This window comes from Nannobrachium achirus (assembly GCF_963921795.1).
Source record: "Nannobrachium achirus genome assembly, chromosome: 16".
In the NCBI taxonomy this organism is placed as follows: Eukaryota; Metazoa; Chordata; class Actinopteri; order Myctophiformes; family Myctophidae; genus Nannobrachium; species Nannobrachium achirus.
In genome coordinates this window covers 18,364,590-18,388,901 of record NC_137823.1, presented here as the reverse complement: position 1 = coordinate 18,388,901, position 24,312 = coordinate 18,364,590, and the positions used below count along the sequence as shown (strand labels likewise).

At 42.3% G+C, this 24,312-nt stretch overlaps 1 protein-coding gene across 1 annotated transcript; it reads left to right on the top strand.

Moving 5' to 3' along the window:
- Window positions 1-4: 4 nt before the first annotated feature.
- LOC308300855 (extracellular calcium-sensing receptor-like) lies at window positions 5-22,814 on the top strand (the record flags this gene model as incomplete). Its single annotated transcript, XM_080744752.1, has 17 exons — window positions 5-16; window positions 2,027-2,160; window positions 3,248-3,473; window positions 4,615-4,701; window positions 5,514-5,783; window positions 6,330-6,536; window positions 6,962-7,237; window positions 7,682-7,909; window positions 8,011-8,134; window positions 8,230-9,139; window positions 14,647-14,920; window positions 16,347-16,433; window positions 17,129-17,356; window positions 18,529-18,804; window positions 19,343-19,570; window positions 19,673-19,796; window positions 21,901-22,814. The coding sequence occupies 17 exons, from the start codon at window positions 5-7 to the stop codon at window positions 22,812-22,814; spliced, it is 4,605 nt and encodes a 1,534-aa protein (XP_080600878.1).
- Window positions 22,815-24,312: the final 1,498 nt, after the last annotated feature.

Below are 24,312 nucleotides of genomic sequence, written 5' to 3'. Positions count from 1 at the left end.
AACCATGCCAAAACCGGTGAGAGCTTGCAGGTCGTTGCCACGCATTTCAAAAAAGCTTTTTAAGTGAATGTGATTAGAAGAGTGTCTGTGATTAGCCCTATTCCTGACCCGCCCACTCAGCATCCCCCGGGTGCTGAAGTCCCGTTTTGAAGGGGAAAATCCTACTATAAGCCTATAGAGTTAGCACAGAAATCGCAAATGTAATGCAATTTCCGAATAGTAAAGTATAAAATACGGCTAGCATGATCAAGAACACAAGATAGTAAACGGCACAAAGCATTATAATTTACTTTACTGTTAGAAATAACGATTTGTCCAGCTATTTCTGTTATAGTTTCCCCTTCTAAATTGAAGTCAGCACCCGGGGGAAGCTGAGAAACAGAAGTAGGTGGGCGGGCCGTGAATAGGGCTAATTCATTAGAACACAGACTTACAAGATTTCCACCCGACAATTATATATCTACATTTGGGGACTGTAGTCTTAACAACAATTTTTATGTCGTCCATCCCCATATGGCACTCACATGTTGCTAATTAATTTGAGCATGTTTTGGGAAAGCTCTCCGGAGATTCCTTCCCCTCATTAGGCACGAAAATCAATTATCTTCCAACATTGCACCTGTTTTGGGCCAGTGTTTCATCACCCCTGGGCCAAATGTCATCAGTGGTAAACACACAAGTGCCTTTGCTTGCCCTGCTGACGTTTAATTTGTACTTACTTACATGAGTACACCATGGGCGCATTAGGCATGTACACACATAGACATCAAAGGGGGCTTGAGCCCCTGCCCTTTTATCCGTCTGTAAAAAGTGCCCTCTCCAGACCATGAATGCAGTTTTCACTATGGTGAAATAAATGCAAATGCCCTCTTTTGATGCCATATCTGATGTCCAAACTCTCCTGAACTTGAATGCAGCATCTTATGTTGAAAGAATTGCCATCTCTGTGTAGAAATCCATGCCATTACGCCACATCTCCAGTAATGACTTGATGATATCGGAAATAGTCAACCTCCAAGCTCACCATGCGTCGCATCGCGACGCGTTGTGAGCTTGGAGGTCTGCTATTTTCGATATTTTCATCAAAAAGCCCTAAAGTACCAGATTATCTCCTTTAATTTACTTCTTTCTGCAACACGGCACTGTGATTGGTCGAAAAAAGTCAAATTCTGAGGAAGTTCACACAGCAGAAGTCCCACCTTCCTATGCACTCTCTGCCTCATGTCATGACCAGGCTTTTCTCTTTGCAGACGAGTAAGCCTGGCTAGAAAGCAGTTTTTTTGCCACTCTAGGCGTTCCCACATAACTTCCGGATATGATGATGTCACGCGCATACCCTCTATTGTCTGGGTACATATATTTTATATGCGCAGAATTACAATTAAAATACATTTTATGTTGAGGCCACTTCCTCATTTTCCACGTTCTGCTTCATTCGTTTCCATTCGGAAGCCCTCGTTCTCGCCACCCTCGATAATGTGCTGATGACTAGACAAAAAAGGATGAGTAATATACAGCACTGGGCACAGCCTGCAAACTGGCCAATACAAACTAATACGTGCAGAGTGTGCCTCCTGTACCCATGGTGCTTATTTTCAAACGCACCTTTGATGACAAGAAATTGGTCTGTTCATAATCAGGTTTGGCAACCTGATTAAAAACCCATGAGTGCACTGAAATGCCATGACCTACAGCGGGTGAATAGTTGCCAAAATGTCGCCCTGGTGAGACAGTATCATTGCCATGATAAGTTGAACGTTAAGCCCAGCCTCTTCTTCTGCCAGCCTCTGCCCAAAATGGGTGGTGTGAAAGATTACGTAATGCCATAAGGTGGCACAGGGGATGGCACAGCACTGTGTATAAAACCTAACAACTGGACAATGGGTTTAGAGAAGGGGGGAGGGGGTTAGACACCAGCAGGACAGTCATGAGGGCTTCTCTAGTCACACACCTGCTTTCATACTTGACATTGTCGTCTTCCTCCTTTCCTTTGTCTTCCTCACCTTCCTCTTCTTGTGAGTTACAGGCGCCGTTTAACGTCAACAGATTCCACAAGCCGGGCGACTTTGTTCTGGGCGGCTTGTTTCCTATGCACGTGTCCCTCTCTGTGCTCCCTGACCTGTCGTTCGCCTCCAGGCCGCACGACCCCACTTGCTACGGGTGAGTGTCACGAAAGGGAGCGAGAGGACGGGGCAGTGTTGATTTTGACTGCAAATTTGATTTAGTCTTATAGTCGTAGTCTTTTGATTAAAATGGAATTACATTTTTGTTATGTTTTAGTCGTCTGAAATGTTTTAGTTTTAGTGTGTAGACTAATATCGTAAGACTTTAGTCGACTAAATGTCTAAATCTACAGTTGATTGTGTCGACACAAGTTTATTTTGGCGCGCCTTGATGGCGTCATAATGCCTGATTTCACACTTGGCTGCATGCTGAAAATAGTGGATCTACAAGCTCACAGCACGCCGCATTGCAACAACACGCTGTGAGCCTGTAGAACGGCTATTTTCAGAGTGCAACAATTTGAATCAACCAAACATAAAACGACTAGTCTTTCCGTTCTACTGGATCTCTTCTCCACCAGTCGCTCCCTAACATCCTAGTCTAGTTTTTATTTGCTGATGAAATTGTCAATAGGTTTAGTCTATAGTTTGAATTTAGTTTTCGTCGTCACAGTTTTAGACGTCGAAATCAAACACTGGAAGTTCTGGAACAGGGACCTTGTTTTGATTCTCCATATTTCTACAAGGATAAACACGCACTGTTTACAGTAGCATGCTGTGTTAGTTCCAGGCACATGCACAGATAGACATCAGAGGGGGCTTGAGCCCCTGCCCTTTTATCCGTCTGTAAAAAGTGCCCTCTCCAGACCATGAATGCAGTTTTTACTATGGTGAAAGAAAGCAAATACCCTCTTCCCATGCCATACCTGAAGGCAGCATTCAAGAGAATTGCCTTGTCCAAACTCTCCTGAACTTGAATACAGCAACATATGTTGAAAGAATTGCCCCTCACTGTTTAGAAATCCATGCCGTACTTCACATCTCAGCATCTCAGTATTCACTTGATTATGCTTAGTTCAGTGTGGTTTCAAGTACCGAAAATAGCCGACCTCCAAGCTCACAACGTGTCACAGCGCAACACGTTGTGAGCTTGGATGTCTGCTATTTTCGATATGTCCACCAAAAGGCCCTTTTAGAAATGTCAGCCCCAGCCTCTCTAACATTCTCTGCACGTCCCTGGTTAGTTTCAACGTTGAAGCCTTCAGGTGGGCCCAGACCACGGCTTTTGCCATCGCAGAGATCAACAGCAACCCTAGCCTGCTACCCAACGTGACCCTAGGGTATAGCGTCTATGACACCTGCTACTCGCTCGGAGTTGGCTTCCGCGCAGCGTTCTCATTGGTCGGCGGGAGAGAGGAGCGGTTTGGATTGGACGAGAGCTGCATCGGGTCTCCTCCAGTGCTCGGCATTGTGGGTCCTGATACCTCGAGGAATACCATTTCTATCTCTAGTATATTAGGTTTGTACAGAGTGCCCATGGTAAGTTTCATATACTTCAACCCCCTTTTTAAGCATCACCTAATTGATATATCATGCTTCATTTAGGTGATTTGAATGTAATATGTACAAAGTATATTGCTGCAGTTGGGTAGACGACAGCAATTCCATTTTCTCCCCTTTTTCTTAAATAAATGTGTTATTGAACACCCTTTAAATCTGTGTGTGGGTTTTACAAATATTGAACCAGTGATCAGTCTTTCATGAACACCCTGAACAGTTTTTAATTTGCTTGATTCAATATTTAGATATTTGATATAAATGTTATCAGGCCCTCCAGGCCCAGGAACTCTCCCCATACACACCCATTGTAACTTAAATGACAAAATCCCAATCTCCACATTATTGGTCAAAACTCCACTTGAGTAAAGCGATGATAACATAATGACACATACAAGTATCTGACATACATTGTATAAAGGCACCATACCAACTTTGATGAGACAGTAGTGTGTTCTAAAAACATAATGGAAAAAAATATATCTGAAAAGTGAAATCATATGTTCGCTGTGATCTATGCTGTGATCTATGCTGTGATCTATAACACAGTTACAACAATGTTAAAATGCTATTTGAATTGATTGAATACAGTATTAGCAGTTTGCAGAGAAAAATCACTTTAGAGTTCAGATGCAAGATCTGCAAATAGGATTTAAACCCAAGCAAGCACTATGGCTTGTTTACATTGGGGTCCTTTGTACTCATGTCCTTGAGAAATACATACATTGCAACATGCATTGTTAAATATATTGCAGCATGTGGAAGGTCAAGGTCAAGGTAAACTTTGTTTGTCCACAAGGGAAATTTGTCTTGGGCTTTCACCCCTGCTACAGCCACACACAAAATATCAGTAACAAAATACATAATAGAAATACATAACACAGGGGGGGACACAACATGCACAGTGATTAATCAATACTGTCCTTGGTTCTGTTGTGTCACACTTTATTTGTGCCATCGGAACTTCGTTTATTCCTGTGTTTTATTCTGCTTTAACTGTGTTTTTCCTTCTCCTTGCTATGTTCTATGAACAGATGTGTTGTGCCCTTTTCAGGTGAGTTACTGGGCCATGTGCTCCTGTCTGAGTGACCGAAATCAGCACCCATCCTTCTTCAGAACGATCATAAGTAACACCATCCAGGTGAACGTTTAACACATCTGTTAACACGTTCCACACACTCGACAAATACCTGGAAATGATATTGCATATCACCTCTCATGTGTGTATTACTGCTGGGGCCTAATGTCTCTATTGACAGCATCAGAAGAGAATGATTTTAATCTTCATTGTGTTATCTGTGTAGGAGATTCACTGATTTAGATGGATAGATCTCTTGCCAAAGCTCAAGGATTTACCGAATAATCTAGCTTGAGGGCACCTATATACAAGGTAGCCTGACAGCGCGCCGTGGGTTCGAGTCCCAGAGGCGTCAATTGGGTATGGAAAGGTATGGAAGCTGCCATACCTTGGCTCCAGGGGGAAAAATAAATGTACTGTAAATTCACGAATGTCGCTATATGACTATCTGCGTTGATTATTCTGTTATTAAATTACATTAAACTACAATGCAAATTGGAACAAAATGATTGATTTCACAAGGGATTATATTCTCCACAACACTTGTATCCCCCCCTATCTTGGCAAATGGTTTATTTCCCGGTTCAATAGGTCAATGTATTATTGTTAATTAGCAGCAGCGGCAAATTTCTTCAAGTGTGAAGTCAGTTGTTTACTTGAACCTGCGGTAAAATAATAGCCTAATGTAATCATCATCATCATGCCTGTTGCTAAGGTATGACAACATGACTGGTGGCGCGCGTGCATGACACCAGTCATGTTGCCATACCTTAGCTTCTGACGGCCTTTGCTGCGTGTCACTCCCTCTCTCTCCACGTTTCCTGTCTACCGACTGTACTATCAATAAAGTATTCTTCCGCTCTTTATCCACTCAGATGCGAGCTATGCTCCAGATTATGAGACGGTTCGAGTGGACCTGGGCAGGACTGCTGTATAGCGATGACTCCTACGGCCACAATAATGCCCAGATCTTCCAGTCTGAGCTGGCCCAGTCCGGTTGGGGCTGCCTGGCCTACGTGGAGCTGATGCCCTGGGACAACGACCTGGATGAACTCCAGAGGATCGTCTCTGTGATGAAGAAATCCACGGCTCGCGTGGTCATTTGTATTGTATATGGGATCCACATGATTAAACTCATGGACGAGGTTGGGGTTATGATCAACTCATAATTATAATGAATCCAAAATATTAGTTTGAAGTGAAGACTTTCTTTCATGTATAAGAATTGTTTGCTATTTAATAGAATTTTGGGAATTGCAATGCAATATAATCACGATTTAAATGTTCAGTGAAGTTTACACTTTCTCTTGTGCACAATAAGCAAACAATCAAACCATTCACACATCCCATTGCTGAAACTAAATGTTATATTGTTAAAATTGTATTGTATGGCTATAACTTTTGACATTTTACATAAGATGTTATGATGGTGTTGTTATTAATATGATCAGTATTATCTTTCTTATTGTTGTTGCTGTTGTTGATTATTGTATTATTGTTTTATTGAGTATTAACTTTTGGACAACAGAATACATGCATAATATACTAGTTCTTTCCTGGGAAAGATGAGTTGTGCCGTTGATGTAAGAAACTCATAGGGGGGCTTATAAGAGAGCCTCGCCGTTTACACTGCATGCAATTTATTAATTAAATCATAATAATAATAAAATAATAATAATAATACACAACAGGTGGTAAGGCAGACGGTGACAGGGCTGCAGTGGATAGCTGATGTGGCCTGGATACCAGACCCCAAGCTCCAGACTCATCGCTACATGCGCTACCTGAGAGGCACCCTGGGTATCGCAGTCCATCGTGGGGAGATACCAGGCCTCAGGGACTTCTTGATGAAAATACAGCCTGGATATTATCCTGACAACAGACACGAAAACACCATAGTGAGTCTTGTGTTTAATTTCAACGTTCAAGGCGATCTTTCTTGTTACATCTTGTGTACAGGTACATATTGTACTGTAGTGTCTCGTCTAGTGCTAACTAGACGAGAATAATATGATAGATAAAACAAGCAAACCTCTACACCAGTGGTAACCATGTGTACAAGTGGCTAAATATGTATTTTTAGGCACAATAAGCCGGCGATTTCTATACAGTAACACTACTAGCCCCCATAAGTCACATCTGCCCATGAAAGATTGTGGTGATCTTGGTAATGGGCTTATTGTGTCTGAAAAGACATATTTAGCCACTTGCATGCATGCCCCCAACCACTGAAATCAAAGTAATTAAAATCACTAAAATGATAGAAAGGAGTAAATGAAAACATTTTAACACTCATCTTTTCTATTTAATCTTGTTTCTTCAGGTGAGGCAGTTTTGGGAACACACATTTCAGTGTAAATTTGCACCCCTTCCGTCAGAGTGGGTGGATGCTGGTGGAAGGGTGTGTACTGGACAAGAGGATCTGGGAACGGCTGAAACCACCCTGTTGGATGTGTCTGAACTCAGAGAAGAGTACAATGTGTACAAGGCTGTGTATGCTCTGGCCCATGCTCTCCATGACATGTTGCAATGTGTGCCAGGAAGAGGGCCTTTCACTGAGCACAGCTGTGCCAGTTTGCAGACAATGCAGCCATGGCAGGTGTGATAACCAGTTCACTAGAGTTTCAAGTTGGATTTCATTTTGATTACTAATACATATGTAAATAACATTGTTCTTTTCACAAAGCTTGAAAGATTTAAGCATAGGTTGAAATTGTATTAACAATTTTATTTGTGTGATGTATTTGCTGTCATGTGCTCTTGTGGTGAACCAACCTGGGTGAACATGACAAATTAAAACATGTCACAGGAATACAATGGCTGCCTGGGGAACAAGACTGATACAGAAGAGGGGTGATTACAAACAGATAGAGCTGGGCCAAACAGAAACACAGAACCAAGAACACTAGACCAAAGAACAAAACAAAAGCAATACAAAACCTAGAAACTGCAACCAATGACAAAATAGGTCATGTTTAAATTGTGTTGTAAATACTGCAAGGAGTCTCTTGCTTTTCATAACTGTGTTGGTCACCATTTCTAGCTGGTTTATTACCTGGAAAGGGTCAACTTCACAACCTCATCTGAGGATCAAGTGTTCTTTGATGGGAACAGTGAAGCCTTACCAGTCTGTGACATCGTCAACTGGGCGTGGCTCCCTGATGGAAGCACAAAGGTTCACAATGTAGGTGTTTACAAGAAGTCAGCGATCGCAGGTGAAGAATTGCTGCTTGATGAAGACAGAATCTTCTGGAACTTTGAAACCAATAAGGTCACGGTCACTGGCTTTCTAAAAGACTTAATGTTGAGCTTTTATGATGTGAATGTAATTTAGTTTAGACTGACATTGATCCTTGTTACTTTCCTCTGTAGCCTCCTCTGTCAGTGTGCAGTGAGAGCTGTTCCCCTGGAACCCGAGTGGCCAGAAGGAAAGGTGAACCTGTCTGCTGCTTTGACTGCATTGCTTGTTCTGATGGAGAGATCAGCAATGAGACTAGTAGGTTTAGATGTTGTATGTACAGTAGGTTATCTTTAGGCTGATATTGTAGGCTACTGTATATGCATTTAATCTTATCTTATCTTCTTTATTAGACTCCACAGAGTGCACCAGATGTCCAGAGGACTTCTGGTCCAGTCCCCAGCGTGACCACTGCGTCCCTAAGAGCGTGGAGTTCCTCTCCTACCACGAGGGCCTGGGCATCTCCTTGACGACCATCTTGTTGCTAGGCACACTTATCTCTGCCATTGTCATGGGGATTTTCGTCTACCATCGAGACACGCCCATGGTGCGCGCCAACAACTCAGAACTCAGCTTCCAGCTTTTGCTGTCACTCAAACTGTGTTTCCTTTGTTCACTTCTGTTCATTGGTCGTCCCAGGATGTGGACCTGCCAGCTGAGACATGCAGTGTTTGGGGTTAGTTTTGTTCTGTGTGTTTCATGCATCTTGGTAAAGACTATGGTGGTGTTGGCCGTGTTCAGGGCCTCCACGCCTGGAGGAGCAGACATTATGAAGTGGTTTGGTCCTATGCAGCAGAGAGGAACAGTTCTGACTCTTACTTCAGTTCAAGCAATAATCTGCATAATCTGGCTTGTGTCCGCGTCACCGACTCCTCATAAAAACACTCAATACCACAGTGATGAGATAGTCTATGAGTGTGACGTGGGGTCGACAGTTGGTTTTGCAGTGTTGCTTGGTTATATTGGTTTACTGGCACTCCTCAGCTTTATCCTAGCTTTCATGGCAAGGAATCTTCCAGACAACTTCAATGAAGCCAAGTTGATCACGTTCAGCATGTTGATCTTCTGTGCCGTGTGGGTAGCCTTCGTCCCGGCATATATCAGCTCTCCAGGCAAATATGCTGATGTAGTGGAGGTATTTGCTATTTTAGCATCTAGTTATGGCCTTTTGTTGGTACTCTTTGGACCAAAGTGTTATATAATCCTTTTGAAACCTGAGAGAAACACTAAGAAGTCCATCATGGGTCGAGGTGCCACCAAGATGTAGTAGATAATAGATAAAAAATATATTTTGTCTGTCTGATTTTACAATACATGTGGATATATATGATATATGATAATGCTGATAACCTTGTACTGTATACTATATTTAGTTCTCTTCCAGATTTAAGTCAAATTAAAGCTGCAACCAGCGATGACCGGGCCCTCGCAGCTCTACCCACATCACAAGGGGCAGCAGCCAATGAGAAGAGGGGGCGGGGCTAAGTTACACCAATTAAGGACGAGGAAACAAGTCAAATGACACCACCCACAAGTTTTTACGAGAAACAGTTGATGAGTTATAGCCAAATAAAGTTTCGGCCAATCAGAAGAGGGGGTGGGGCTAAGTTAAACCAATTTAGGCAAAGAACTCTGAAACATGTCAAATGACACCACCCACAAGTTTTTACAAGAAACGGTTGATGCGTTATAGCCAAATAAAGTTTCAGCCAATCAGAAGAGGGGGCGGAGCTAAGTTAAACCAATTAAGGTGAAGAACTCTGAAACAAGTCAAATGACACCACCCATTCGTTTGTACGACAAACGGTTGATGAGTTATAGCCAAATAAAGTTTCGGCCAATCAGAAGAGGGGGTGGGGCTAAGTTAAACCAATTTAGGTGAAAACTCTGAAACATGTCAAATGACACCACCCACAAGTTTGTACGACAAATGGTTGATGAGTTATAGCCAAATAAAGTTTCGGCCAATCAGAAGAGGGGGCGGGGCTAAGTTACACCAATTAAGGTGAAGAACTCTGAAACATGTCAAATGACACCACCCACAAGTTTGTACGACAAACGGTTGATGAGTTATAGCCAAATAAAGTTTCGGCCAAACAGAAGAGGGGGCAGGGCTAAGTTAAACCAATTTAGGTGAAGAACTCTGAAACTAGTCAAATGACACCACCCACAAGTTTGTACGACAAACGGTTGATGAGTTATAGCCAAATAAAGTTTACCAAATAAAGTTTCGGACAATCAGAAGAGGGGGCGGGGCTAAGTTAAACAAATTAAGCTGAATAACTCTGAAAAGTGTCAAATGACACCACCCACAAGTTTGTATGACAAGCGGTTGATGAGTTATAGCCAAAAAAAGGTACAATCAAATATCGACCAATCAGAAGATTGCAAAACGGCAAAAAATGCGGCAACATGCCACAAATTATCTAGGGGGCGCTATTGAGACATTTTTTATATGTAATTTTTCGCCACTTGTGATGTGCGTGCAAAGTTGCGCAACTTTTGGAGTACGTTTTGCGCCTCATAGACGCGATTTATTCGGGGGAATAAGAATAAGAATAATCTTTGGTGGTGATATGGTTGGTCAATGATGCTGTATTTAAAATAGGTCACGTAGACTCAGTAGTAAATTAAACACAGAGAAAGCGACTACAGTAAGTGACAAATACAAAGGACACAGACCTTTTATTTGTATAGTGTGGTGTTTTAGTGGAAGGTTAAAAAACTCTTGCTCTCTGCTCTGCCTGCTTTGTCTCTCTACCAACAGACCAGAGGAGATTTTCATTGATAAAATAAAAAATATATAAATAGATGTGGAGATCAAACCACCAAAACGTGACTTTTCTCAAGCTCAGGTCATAATCAATGGCGTTGCAGGTTACAGGTGTACAGAAGTGGGAGGCGCTATAACAGCGCGCTTCCCGTTTTGGCCTATAACTGTTGAACCGATTCCTTGCTCTGAAAAACCACTTACAGGCAGCAGCCGTTCGCAACTGGTAAAAAAAAACTAACATAGCCCAACCCTACCCTCCCCTGCCCCTTCTTTGTATATACTTACTTACTTACTGTTTTAGACTCTTTTTTTTTTGTTCTCTCATTTTTCTTTTCTTTACATATCTACTGCATAGTACTGTGTTCTATTCGTCTGTCATTCAATGTTATATGAGATACTTAAATGGTTTCCTGTGGAAATAAGCTTAGTCTTTTCATGGATCTCCTTTTAGTAGACCTTTTACCAGTGAACTGTACCGTCATGAAACTGTACCTTTTCCTATGCAAACTTCTAATAAAGTCTTCAATCAATCAATGACACAACTCTCCCATAGGCTATAGACAGGAGGCAGGAGGAAGACAGAGAGAGAAACTGAGACTGAGACAGACAGAGAGACACACACACACACACACACACACACACACACACACACACACACACACACACACACACACACACACACACACACATCAAGACACTGAGACAGAGACAAAGAAAGAGAACACTGAACGTTACACTCAATTGGTACTTGGACAGGTTTTCTTTGCGTGCCCGTGGCAAAATTGTGCACTCCTTAAATGGCCTGTTGATATGTATATAATGCCATGGGTTCAATCATTTATCTTCTCTGTTTGTGGAGCTGCCTGTTAGATTCTGAGGCTCAGCTAAGGGACTGTTATTTGATCATGTGGGAGCGGAAGTGGTGACAAAATGCCCAAAGGCTTCACACTTGTTATGCCTCACACCTCAGCTACTTTAGACAGCTACTGCAACAACAACCCTATTCCTTCCCTATTCCATGTTTTCCATCTCACACCTCAGCCTCTTTAACTATCTAACTCCAATCCTAATCCTCCACTCTCCCATGTTTTCCTTCTCTGTCCCCACTGGAGCTGATGGTCTGTTTCATCATGGGCCTCCTAAGGCAGTCTTTCTCACTTACACGTTGAAGTCCACCAAATTGATATGTATTACGCTGCGGCCCCCATTTGAAATGATGTTGTGCCGTACGTGGGCCCCCATAAGAGAATGTTTGTCAAGATTGTTCTAGATTCAGGGGCGATGTCCTTATCCAGTCGCATGCCGCATGAGCTCTGGTGCCTGGCAGCGTGTCGCAGGTTCAGGGCCCGGCAGCCTTTGCGGCGTGTCAATACCCGTCTCTTTCCCCATTTCATCTCTGCCTACTGTACTATAAATAAAGGCAAAAAGCCCAAAAATATATATAAAAACAAAAAAAAAGATTGTTCTATATTCTTCCCCAAAATGGCTGATCTACAAACTCACAAACGCATCACATTGCAACACATTGTGAGCTTGTAGATCAGCTATTTTTGAATAGCCAAAATATAAAACAGCACTTACAGTATGTGTTTAAACTGTTCCTCGTTTTGCTGGGGAACCCCTGAAACAGAGAAACCCTGTTTTAATACATTGAAGCTACTTGAGAACTTGACCAGGGACTGACACTCAGGTACTCCAGCTGTCATTGACCCTGACCTTGGGATATACATTTGATCCAGTCAGGAGAGAGAACTCAGGCACAATGCAGATGAAACAAGTTAAATTCAAAGTGGTGACACAAAGAGCTGATGAAAAATGCCACATAGACAATCTTGCCTGCAAACTAAGGCAGACGATTGGATTTTTCTACAGTGACATGTAGGAAAAGGGTTATTGAAGCCTTTTCGGCACTCGGCAGAGTCGGCACACAGCGATGTGGTATAGGCCTACAGAATCTAGAACGCAAAGCAGTTGAACGTGGGGAAGATATCCGGGACAACGCTTCACAGAGTCCACACGTCACAGACTCTTCTCCCTCCTGGCTCCCAAACTGTGGAATAAACTCCCCAGTCCCCATTGCAATTAGAACTGCAGATTCACTCCCTAGCTTCGGCAATAACCTGAAGACTCACCTCTTCAGACTCCACCTTAGCCCGTAGCACTTACCGTAGCAGTTGCCCTAGCCTCGACCTTGCAGGCTTATGCAAAGGCTAAAATGTAAACTAGCTTGTTATGTAGACTGCAGGTCATTGTTGACCTGGAATCCTATAGTGTGTATAGTTTCAATGTACATATTTCTTTATATATACTGTATATATTCTACTGAGGTTATTGGTTTACCTATGATCCTAGATTACTATTTGCATTTGATGTACCTCGTGTTGTCCTTGCTTACTGTAAATCATTCTGGATTAAGAGCGTATACATACTAAATGCCTAAATTGTATTGTAAATTGTATCAACGCCGGTGCAAGACACAGAAATGTGTTCTAGCGCATACGTATATAGCACTGGTTATGGAAGATAGGGCTCATAGTCTCCGGCCTTCAGCCAATGGAGACAAATATACACAATTGCAAAGTAGCAGCTTTTTCTAGAATAGATTATGAAATAATATGAAATCAAATAATATATTAGACATGAATAAAGAAGGCACTGGAGCAAGATGATAGATGATTGGAGCCTTTTTAATAAAGGCTCCAAGGGTGAAAGGAGAAAAAATAAAAAACAATATTTGTTGTCGTTGTTGCTGTAGTTTTTGCAGATAATGTATTTCGTGACATACAGTGGGTGAATAGTTGCCAATGTAGCCTTGGTCTGGTACAGTAGATGACCCTGGGTGAGATAGGGTCATTTAACACACAACATTATTTTCATATGAAGGTATTGCATGCTAAGCTCTGTCTCTGCTCAGATGGGCGAGGTCGCGAAAGGTTACGTAATGCCAGGAGGAGGTGGCACCGGGGGATGGCACAGCACTGGTGGGTGCTGTGGAAGATTATGTAATGCCATCAGGTGGCACAGGGGATGGCACAGCACTTGTGTATAAAACCTAGCAACTGGACAATGGGTTTAGAGAAGGGGTGGGGGTGGACAGACAGACGAGGACAGTCATGAGGGCTTCTCTAATCACACACCTGCTTTCATACTTGACATTGCTCTCTTCCTCTTCTTCTTTGTTGTCTTCCTCAACTTCCTCTTCTTGTGAGCTACAGGCGCCGTTCAAGCTGGACAGAATCTACAAGGCTGGAGACTTGGTTCTGGGTGGCTTGTTTGACATCCACCTCTCCTCTGTCTTCCCCGATCTGTCTTTCACCTCCGAGCCACGGGACACCACTTGCTACGGGTGAGCATCACAGATGCAATAGCAAGTAGGCCTGTCACAATTATTACATAAGCGCAATTATTTTGTCATAATCGTCATAATCGTTTCCATGTTGAAAAACGTTCAGCGTTTTCAAAACAGCAGATCTACAAGATCACTTGTGAGCTTGTTCCTGTAGATTGCCTATTTCCACTATCAATGTTCTTTTTTTATAAGTACAAAGTTGTCAAATATGTCTGTAATTTCTTTGTGTATTTAGGTTATGTGTCATATCTGCCATGTGCAACTTCAAAGCCTACAAGTCAAACAGAAATGTAAATTATTTTACATTAATGTAGAGTATTACAAAACATGCATTAACCACTTCAGCTCTGTATATATTTAGGCCATTTGAAAATAGCCGATCTACGGTGGCCTACATGCTCACAATGTGTCACATTGTGGGCTTTTACCTTTTCGTCCAGTAAACCCCCTGCTTCATCGTACAAGACTGTCGCACAAAACGTGAGGTGTTGTGTGCTTGTAGATTGGCTATTTTCACTACCTCAAATCATTTTCAAAATGATAAATACAAAACGAACATTTTTGGACATAGGTTTCCACCCGACAACAACGATATGCAAGGTAACAGTGGGCATTTGTTTGTGTTAGTTTCAACATTGACGCGTTCAGGTGGGCCCAGACCATGGCTTTTGCCATCGCTGAGATCAACGCAAACCCCGTGCTGCTGCCCAACGTGACTCTGGGGTACATCCTCTACGATAACTGTGTGACTCTTCGAGTGGCGTTCCGCGCGGCCTTGTCTCTGATCAGCGGGAGAGAGGAGCGCTTCCGTTTGGACGAGAGCTGCGTGGGGTCTCCTCCGGTGCTCGCGATCGTGGGCGATCCCTCGTCGGCGCGTTCTATTGCCATCTCCAGCGTGGTAGGTTTGTACAGAGTGCCCCTGGTAAGTAATGTAATGTGTGTGGTATTTTAAAGGGGTCATGACCTCAATTACACCCCAAAACAATGAACATTCAACATTCAGTGGTTTTTCTGTAATCTGTAGTTTTTTGAATAATTAGGCTCAGAAATGTGGGTTCATTTGGCTCTGGACGTACGCATCATCATCCAGGGGAGGATGTGGTTGTAGGTGAGGGTGAACGCAACAACTGAACTGGTAAATGGTAAATGGTGCATTGGAACGATACAAACACAGTGGAAAGTAACATCAAAGGTGATACACCAACACAACACAACCACATCCTCCCCTGGATGATGATGCGTACGTCCAGAGGAAAATTAACTCGCTTTTCTGAGCCTAATTATTCCAAAAACTACAGATTACAGAAAAAACACTGAATGTTGAATGTTATTTTTTGGGGGTATATAATTGACGTCAGGAAACATGAAAAAAAGCTGCCAACCCATTTAAAGCTTTAATAATCTATCGTTAACCTCGTAGCACAATTGCCTTTTCAGGAAAGAAGAAACAAAAAATAATAATTTAAGTCACTTGATCATGAGTAAAACAAAAGCAAATTTTAAAAAAGCAAAGTCATGTTTATCTGCCTTTATTCAGGCTATATCTGCTTTGCTCTACCCTTCTAACACTGCTGATTTGTCCTGCCTTATTGCAAGTGTTCAGAATCTGTACAAAAAGCATTCCTAAAAGTTCACTTAACACTTTCTGCCTAAGCCATTATGGTATGTCACAAGCATTCTAATAGGCTGAGGACATTGGCAATAAGGCACAATGATCGAAGCAGCATTGTTAGTAGAGTAGAGTTAGGCAGTAATGTCAATTTGGCCAAATAAATTACCCAGGCAATTATGCAATGAGGGTAACAATATGTACTTGCAGGCAGAGCATGTGAGCGGAGCGGACAGATTTCTAATGTAGGTTTTCATAAGGTCAGAGGTCAATGCATCTTGTGTTCCAGGTTTGATTAATCCTTGGCCTGAGAGTAAGGCCTTGAGTCAGGCTGCTCTGTGGTCAAGAATAAAGTCTTTGTATAAATCCATGGAGTTAAGTAAGCTGCAATTGGTTTAATATTCAGAACGTTTGATATATTATAACATTGTAACCATTAAATGTAGGAATCACTGTGATCCATACATACCAACAATGTGTATGTGTATTATGCACTATTTTGTAATATTTTTGTAAGTCTTCCCTTGCAAGTTGCAACGTAACACAGCTCTGTTTACATTTCTTTATTCCCATTTAATTGTATTGTTTTCTCCCACTTTTGCTTTGGCAATGTAATCGAATCACTTTGTTGCATGAGAACAGCCTTGACAGTCCTCGCTCCACTCACATGCTCCATGCTTGCAGAATAAACACATTAAGGCATACATGTTATTAAACATTTGTGTTGTGCCTTTTTCAGGTGAGTTACTGGGCCTTGTGCTCCTGTCTGAGTGACCGGAATCAGTACCCGTCCTTCTTCAGAACAAGCATAAGTAACACCATCCAGGTGAACTTCTAATAGACATGTTGGTATGAAATTCATGTTCCACACTGATACCTAGCCAGTGTATTTGTTATTGCTTATTGATTGCGTGATTGATTGAATACTTTATTAACAGTACAAATGTCACATGTGAGGCAGGATTGTTGGACTCGTGCAGATACAGAACCAGGCAGGCAGGATCCAGTTTGGTGATGATTTATTATTAAACTCACAATACAATACTCTTCTCTATTTCCTCAATGGGAGGGACTAACATACAAGCAAGGAAATAGGAAATAGGATTGATTTAAGGACTTGAGACACAGGAGACAGATCCTGACAGTAAAAAAATGCAATGACAGTAAAGTCCTATAGAAAAGGATGCAAAAAAACAAAACAAAAAACAAGGAAGCACTAAGGCTTTTTTCCATTGGGGTCCTGTGTATTCAATTCATCAAACAAATAATTGTATCCACTCTCAATTTCTTGAGTGCATTACCGCTGAAGCCCAAAGTCTGTTGACATCACCAAGAGATAATCATTAGACCTTTTCATTTTATCTTATGTTCATGAGATTCACTGATTTGGGATAATAAAGGTATCTATCATATCTATGATTTAGACAGACAGACCTTTAGTTGCCAAACCTCAATGATTTACCACAATTTGAATAATTTTGTTTAAGCACATATGACATATCCCTCCATTCTTCATCCAAGGTGCGAGCTATGCTCCAGATTATGAGACGGTTCGAGTGGACCTGGGCAGGACTGCTGTATAGCGATGACTCCTACGGCCGCGATGCGGTCCAGATCTTCCAGTCTGAGCTAGCCCAGTCCGGTTTGGGCTGCCTGGCGTACGTGGAGCTGATGCCCTGGGACAACGACCCTGCTGAACTCCAGAGGATCGTCTCTGTGATGAAGAAATCCACGGCTCGCGTGGTCTTTGTATTTGTATATGGGATCCATATGATTAAACTCATGGACGAGGTTGGGGAATCTGAAATTACTTATATCGAAGTGAAGACATGAAAATAGCTTACTATTTAATTGCATTTTTTAAAATCGCAATGTAATGTAATCACAATTACATTGCAATTTAATTTATTTTTGCACATTTTCTCTCTGCTCAATAAGCAAATACTCAAACAATTCACACATCTTGTTGCTAAAACTAAGTGTTAGATTGTTAGAAGGTTAGCATATGGCATGGTATAGTTGTTGTTGATCACAATCAACAGGTGGTAAGGCAGAAGGTGACAGGGCTGCAGTGGATAGCAGATATATGCTGGATAACAGACCCTAACCTGCAGACTCCTCGCTACATGCGCTACCTGAGAGGCACCCTGGGTATTGCAGACCATCGTGGAGAGATACCAGGCCTCAAGGACTTCTTGTTGAAAATACAGCCTGGATATTATCCTGACAACAGGCATGAAAATACCATTGTGAGTCTTGTGTTTAATTTCAACATTCAAGGTGATCTTTATTGTTGCGTACACGTAATGTACATGCGAGCAAATCATATTTTAGTTTTGTTCTAGCTGTAGCAGCATAGGAACAGTGATAAATGGTCAATGGTGCATTTATCCAAGGCGCGTTACAGAGATTGTGCAACACACACGCGCGCACACACACACACACACACACACACACACACACACACACACACACACACACACACACACACACACACACACACACACCGATGGTGGAGGTCCTGCTCACTGGGAGCAACTAGGGTTTCAGGGTCTTGCTCAAGGACTCTTTGACACTAACTCTGCGGGAGCCCAGCATCGAACTCGGGCGGCCGCCTATAAATTGATAAAGGGGCTTTTGGCGGTCGTTAATCGCATTAATCAAACTTTACTTCTCAAGTATTGTCCTGGGGAAGAAACTCTTTAGCAGTTTAAAGCCTGTGACTGTAGAGCGACTTTCCATGAGGCATCTTCTGAAACAACCTGTTGCTGTGGGGAACACGTCTTTGATGACTAAGCTCTGGTTGGAGGGAGGGTGGTAGCTGTTCGCTGATGTGTTCTGCAAGATCTTCAATTTCAATCTGATCACTTTTATTCACAAAGTATTATATTTCTCTTTGAGTCTTCATGTTGTTTCTTCAGGTGAGGCAGTTTTGGGAGCGCACATTTCAGTGTAAATTTGCACCCCTTCCGTCAGAGTGGGTGGATGCTGGTGGAAGGGTGTGTACTGGACAAGAGGACCTGGGAACGGCTGAAACCACCCTGTTGGATGTGTCTGATCTCAGGATTGAGTATTCTGTGTACAAGTCTGTGTATGCCGTGGCCCATGCGCTCCATGACATGTTGCAATGTGTGCCAGGAAGAGGGCCTTTCACTGGGCACAGCTGTGCCAGTTTGCAGACTGTCCAGCCATGGCAGGTAAGATATTATTAACTGTCTACTAGAGCAGTGGTTCTCAACCTTTTCAGGCCGCGACCCCCAAAAATAATCATATTTTAACTGTGCTCACTATGCTCACAACGCCTCGCATTGCGAGGTGTTGTGAGCATGTAGATTTTCACAATTTTCACAATTTCTGCCTCTAATATCTGACAATTTGGCCACAGTTTAATTGTCATTTTAGAGGTATTTAAAAAGTCCTTAAATTGTCACTTTAGAAATGTGCAGATACCCTCTAGTCTGTACACTTAAACTTTATATTGGTTTGTTTACTGTCGAGAGAGAAAACAGTGTTGCACATTAAGTTAATCATCTGGAGACCCCCCAAAATAATTTGGGGACCCCCTTGGGGGTCCCGACCCACAGGTTGAGAACCACTGTACTAGAGTTTCAAGTTGGATTGTATCATGAATACTAATTCATATGTGAATATGATATAGGTACAAAGCATGAACAACGTACTGTAGTAGGTAGGACATGTTTTCATAATCCTAATTGTGTTGATCATCATTTCCAGCTTGTGTATTACATGGAAAAGGTCAACTTCACCACACCATATGGTGATCAAGTATTGTTTGACGAGAACAGTGATGCCTTGCCAATCTGTGACATCATGAACTGGGTGTGGCTCCCTGATGGAAGCACAAAGGTTCACAATGTAGGTATGTTCAAGAAGTCATCCTCCGCAGGTGAAAAACTCATCCTTGATGAAGACAGAATCTTCTGGAACTTTGAAACCAATAAGGTCACTTTGGCTTTCTAAAATACTTAATGTTGAGCTCATGAATCATGATGTGAATGTAGTTTAGTTCAGACTGACATTTATCGTTTTTACTTTCCTCTGTAGCCTCCTCGGTCAGTGTGCAGTGAGAGCTGTTCCCCTGGAACCCGTGTGGCCAGAAGGAAAGGAGAACCTGTCTGCTGCTTTGACTGCATTGCTTGTTCTGAGGGAGAGATCAGTAATGACACAGGTAGGTTAAAACTACAAAATAATCGAATATTTGAAGTGTGCCTGCAGCTTGCTAAATCTGTGACGATGTTGCGTTTGGGAGGAACGGGTCAAAACGTTGCAAAATCAACAACAACAATAAAATCCCTGCTTGGTTGGTTTATAGACAGAGTAAAAAAGTATTCTTTCAAAAACAAAAACACAATACCAATTGTACGATAAGGTCCCTATTGTGCTGTTTAAATCATGTTTCTCTGTAACAGAATGCCAGAGTAATGTGGCTCAAAAGTGATGTGATTTTTATGTTTGGGCAAATGGATTTAATTTTTTGGCTTAGTTTTGTCCGTATAATGTCACCATGGTAATGTGGAACGAAAGGGAAAGTAATAGCCTGCTATTTCTGGCCGTGCCGTACGTTTTGAGATATATATATATAACTTGTGGGTGGTGTCATTTGACTTGTTTCAGAGTTCTTCACCTTAATTGGTTTAACTTAGCCCTGCCCCCTCTTCTGATTGGCCAGAACTTTATTTGGCTATAACTCATCAACCGTTTGTCGTACAAACTTGTGGGTGGTGTCATTTGACTTGTTTCAGAGTTCTTCATCTTAATTGGTTTACCTTAGCCCCGCCCCCTCTTCTGATTGGCCGACACTTTATTTGTCCGTAACTCATCAACAGTTTGTCGTACAAACTTGTGGGTGGTGTCATTTGACTTGTTTCAGAGTTTTTCACCTTAATTTGTTTAACTTAGCCCCGCCCCCTCTTCTGATTGGCCAACACTTTATTTGTCCGTAACTCATCAACCGTTTCTCGTACAAACTTTTGGGTGGTGTCATTTGACTTGTTTCAGAGTTCTTCACCTTAATTTGTTTAACTTAGCCCCGCCCCCTCTTCTGATTGGCCAACACTTTATTTGTCCGTAACTCATCAACCGTTTGTCGTACAAACTTTTGGGTGGTGTCATTTGACTTGTTTCAGAGTTCTTCACCTTAATTGGTTTGACTTAGCCCCACCCCCTCTTCTGATTGGCCGACACTTTATTTTTCCATAACTCATCAACCATTTGTCGTACAAACTTGTGGGAGGTGTCATTTGACTTGTTTCAGAGTTCTTCACCTTAATTGGTTTACCTTAGCCCCCCCCCTCTTCTGATTTTCTGAAACTTTATTTGGCCATAACTCATCAACCGTTTGTCGTACAAACTTGTGGGTGGTGTCATTTGACTTGTTTCAGAGTTCTCTTCTGATTGCCCGAAACTTTATTTTGCTATAACTCATCAACCGTTTGTCGTACAAACATGTGGGTGGTGTCATTTGACTTGTTTCAGTGTTCTTCACCTCAATTGATTTAACTTACCCCCAGCCCCTCTTCTGATTGGCTGAAACTTTATTTGGCTATAACTCATCAACCGTTTGTCGTACAAACTTGTGGGTGGTGTCATTTGACTTGTTTCAGAGTTCTTCACCTAAATTTGGTTTAACTTAGCCCCGCCCCCTCTTCTGATTGGCCGACACTTTATTTGTCCGTAACTCATCAACCGTTTGTCGTACAAACTTGTGGGTGGTGTCATTTGACTTGTTAGAGTTCTTCACCTTAATTGGTTTAACTTAGCCCCATCCCCTCTTCTGATTGGTCGACACTTTATTTTTCCATAACTCATCATCCGTTTGTCGTACAAACTTGTGGGTTGTGTCATTTGACTTGTTTCAGAGTTCTTCTCCTTAATTGGTTTACCTTAGCCCCCCCCCCTCTTCTGATCGGCCGAAACTTTATTTGGCCATAACTCATCAACCTTTTGTCGTACAAACTTGTGGGTGGTGTCATTTGACTCGTTTCAGAGTTCTCTTCTGATCGGCCGAAACTTTATTTGGCCATAACTCATCAACCGTTTGTCGTACAAACTTGTGGGTGGTGTCATTTGACTTGTTTCAGAGTTCTCTTCTGATTGGCTGAAACTTTATTTGGCTATAACTCATCAACCGTTTGTCGTACAACCTTGTGGGTGGTGTCATTTGAAGGTTGCACACACTTAGCAAGCTGCAGGCACACTTAGAATTTCATAGAATTTTCTTTTCTAGTTGATACTGTAATTGTCTGTCCCTTTAATCTTCTCTTCTTTGCTAGATTCCACAGAGTGCACCAGTTGTCCAGAGGACTTCTGGTCCAGTCCCCAGCGTGACCACTGTGTCCCTAAGATCGTGGAGTTCCTCTCCTACCACGAGGCCTTGGGTATCTCCTTGACCTTCATCTCATTGTTAGGCACACTTATCTGTGCCATCGTCCTGGGAATCTTCATTTATTATCGAGACACGCCCATGGTGCGCGCCAACAACTCAGAACTCAGCTTCCAACTTTTGCTGTCACTCAAACTATGTTTCCTGTGTTCACTTCTGTTCATTGGTCGTCCCAGGATGTGGACCTGCCAGCTGAGACATGCAGTGTTTGGGATCAGTTTTGTTCTGTGTGTTTCGTGCATCCTGGTAAAGACTATGGTGGTGTTGGCCGTGTTCAAGGCCTCCAAGCCTGGAGGAGCAGACATTATGAAGTGGTTTGGTCCTATGCAGCAAAGAGGAACAGTTCTGACTCTTACTTCCATTCAGGGAATAATCTGCATAATCTGGCTTGTGTCTGCCTCACCGACTCCTCGTAAAAACACCCAATACCACAGTGATAAGATAGTCTATGAATGTGATGTGGGGTCAACAGTTGGTTTTGCAGTGTTACTGGGTTATATTGGTTTACTGGCACTCCTCAGCTTTATCCTAGCTTTCATGGCAAGGAATCTTCCAGACAACTTCAATGAAGCCAAGTTGATCACGTTCAGCATGTTGATCTTCTGTGCCGTGTGGATAGCCTTTGTCCCGGCATATATCAGCTCTCCAGGCAAATATGCAGATGTGGTGGAGGTGTTTGCTATTTTAGCATCTAGTTTTGGCCTCTTGGTGGCGCTGTTTGGACCAAAGTGTTATATAATCCTTTTGAAACCTGAGAAAAACACAAAGAAGTCCATCATGGGTCGCGCTGCCATCAAGATGTAGCAGACTTTTAAACATAGATAATGTCAACAACAATATATTTTCTCTGTCAGATTTTACAACTTCAATTTTATGTAGATTTATTTGATTGCTGATAACCATGTTAGTATATTAAGTGTATAGAGATTATATTATTATTGTTATTATTATTACTAGAAGCTCGGCCGAGGGGCTGACCAACTCGTTAACGATGTACTGGTAAATAGGGAAAGAATGCTCCGCCCTTTAATGCAAACCCCATTATACCTGTTGTCATAGGACCTGTTTTGACCATCTGTTTGCCTGTGTCCATGTATGCCCATATATGGAGATATCTGTATCTGTCTGTCTGCTTCCATTGTATGCCCATATGGAGATCTCTGCAGACACAGTGCTGGTTCCGGAAAACACTGATGTCAGACATGAGCTCTGCATACAGAGATTCCGAAACTTTCGCCGCTGGTTCCGGAAAACCGCGTATCGGGTCGGGTCGAGGCAGGGCACTGCACTCCCTCCTGCGGCGGGGAACGCGCGTGCTGAAGTCTTTGTAATGCAAACCCCATTATACCTGTTGTCATAGGATCTGTTTTGACCATCTGTTTGCCTGTGTCCATTTATGCCCATATATGGAGATTTCTGTATTCTCGAGATATGCAGATTGCATACATACATACATACTCACAGAGATTTTTGATTGATTATCATATATGGAGATATCTGTCTATCTGCGTCCATTTTATGCCCATATATGGAGATCTCTGTATCTGTCTGTCTGTGTCCCTTTTATGCCCGTATATGGAGATCTTTGTGATTCTTCTTCTCATAGGACCCGCTTTGACCATCTGTTTTCCTGTGTCCTTTTATGCCCATATATGGAGATATCTGTATCTGTCTGTCTGCGTCCATTGTATGCCCATATATGGAGATCTCTGCAGACACAGTGCCGGTTCCGGAAAACCCTGATGTCAGACATCAGCTCCGCATACGGAGAATCCGAACTTTTCACGCCGGTTCGGGAAAACCGCATATCGGGTCGGGTCGGGCGGGGCACGCACGTGCCGAATTTGAAGCCGGTGGGACGAACGGTTCTCGAGATATGCGGATTACATACAGTACACGCACACACGCAGACACACTCACAGAGACTTCTCGCATTTATTGTAAGATTATTATTATTAGTGGAACAGCACTGTTCTGCTGAGCTCATAATGCATTTTACCAGCACTTCACAAACTTCATAAACCTTGTTGTAAGTTGTTATTCATGAAGCCTTACAAGTGTTTATAGCTTTATAAATGCAATTATAATGCATTATAGACCCGACCTTTAAATACAAGTGTTAGTGTGTTATCCAAAACAACTTTTTGGCATAAATTTGAATTGTGTCATGTGAGATACAGATTATGCTGCCTATGAATGTGAAACAGTTGAACAAATACATTGGTAATTTATTAATAGTATTCTTTAACCAGCTTTGTTGTTATGTGGCAGCTTTGGTAGTACATTAGTAACCTCGCATTAC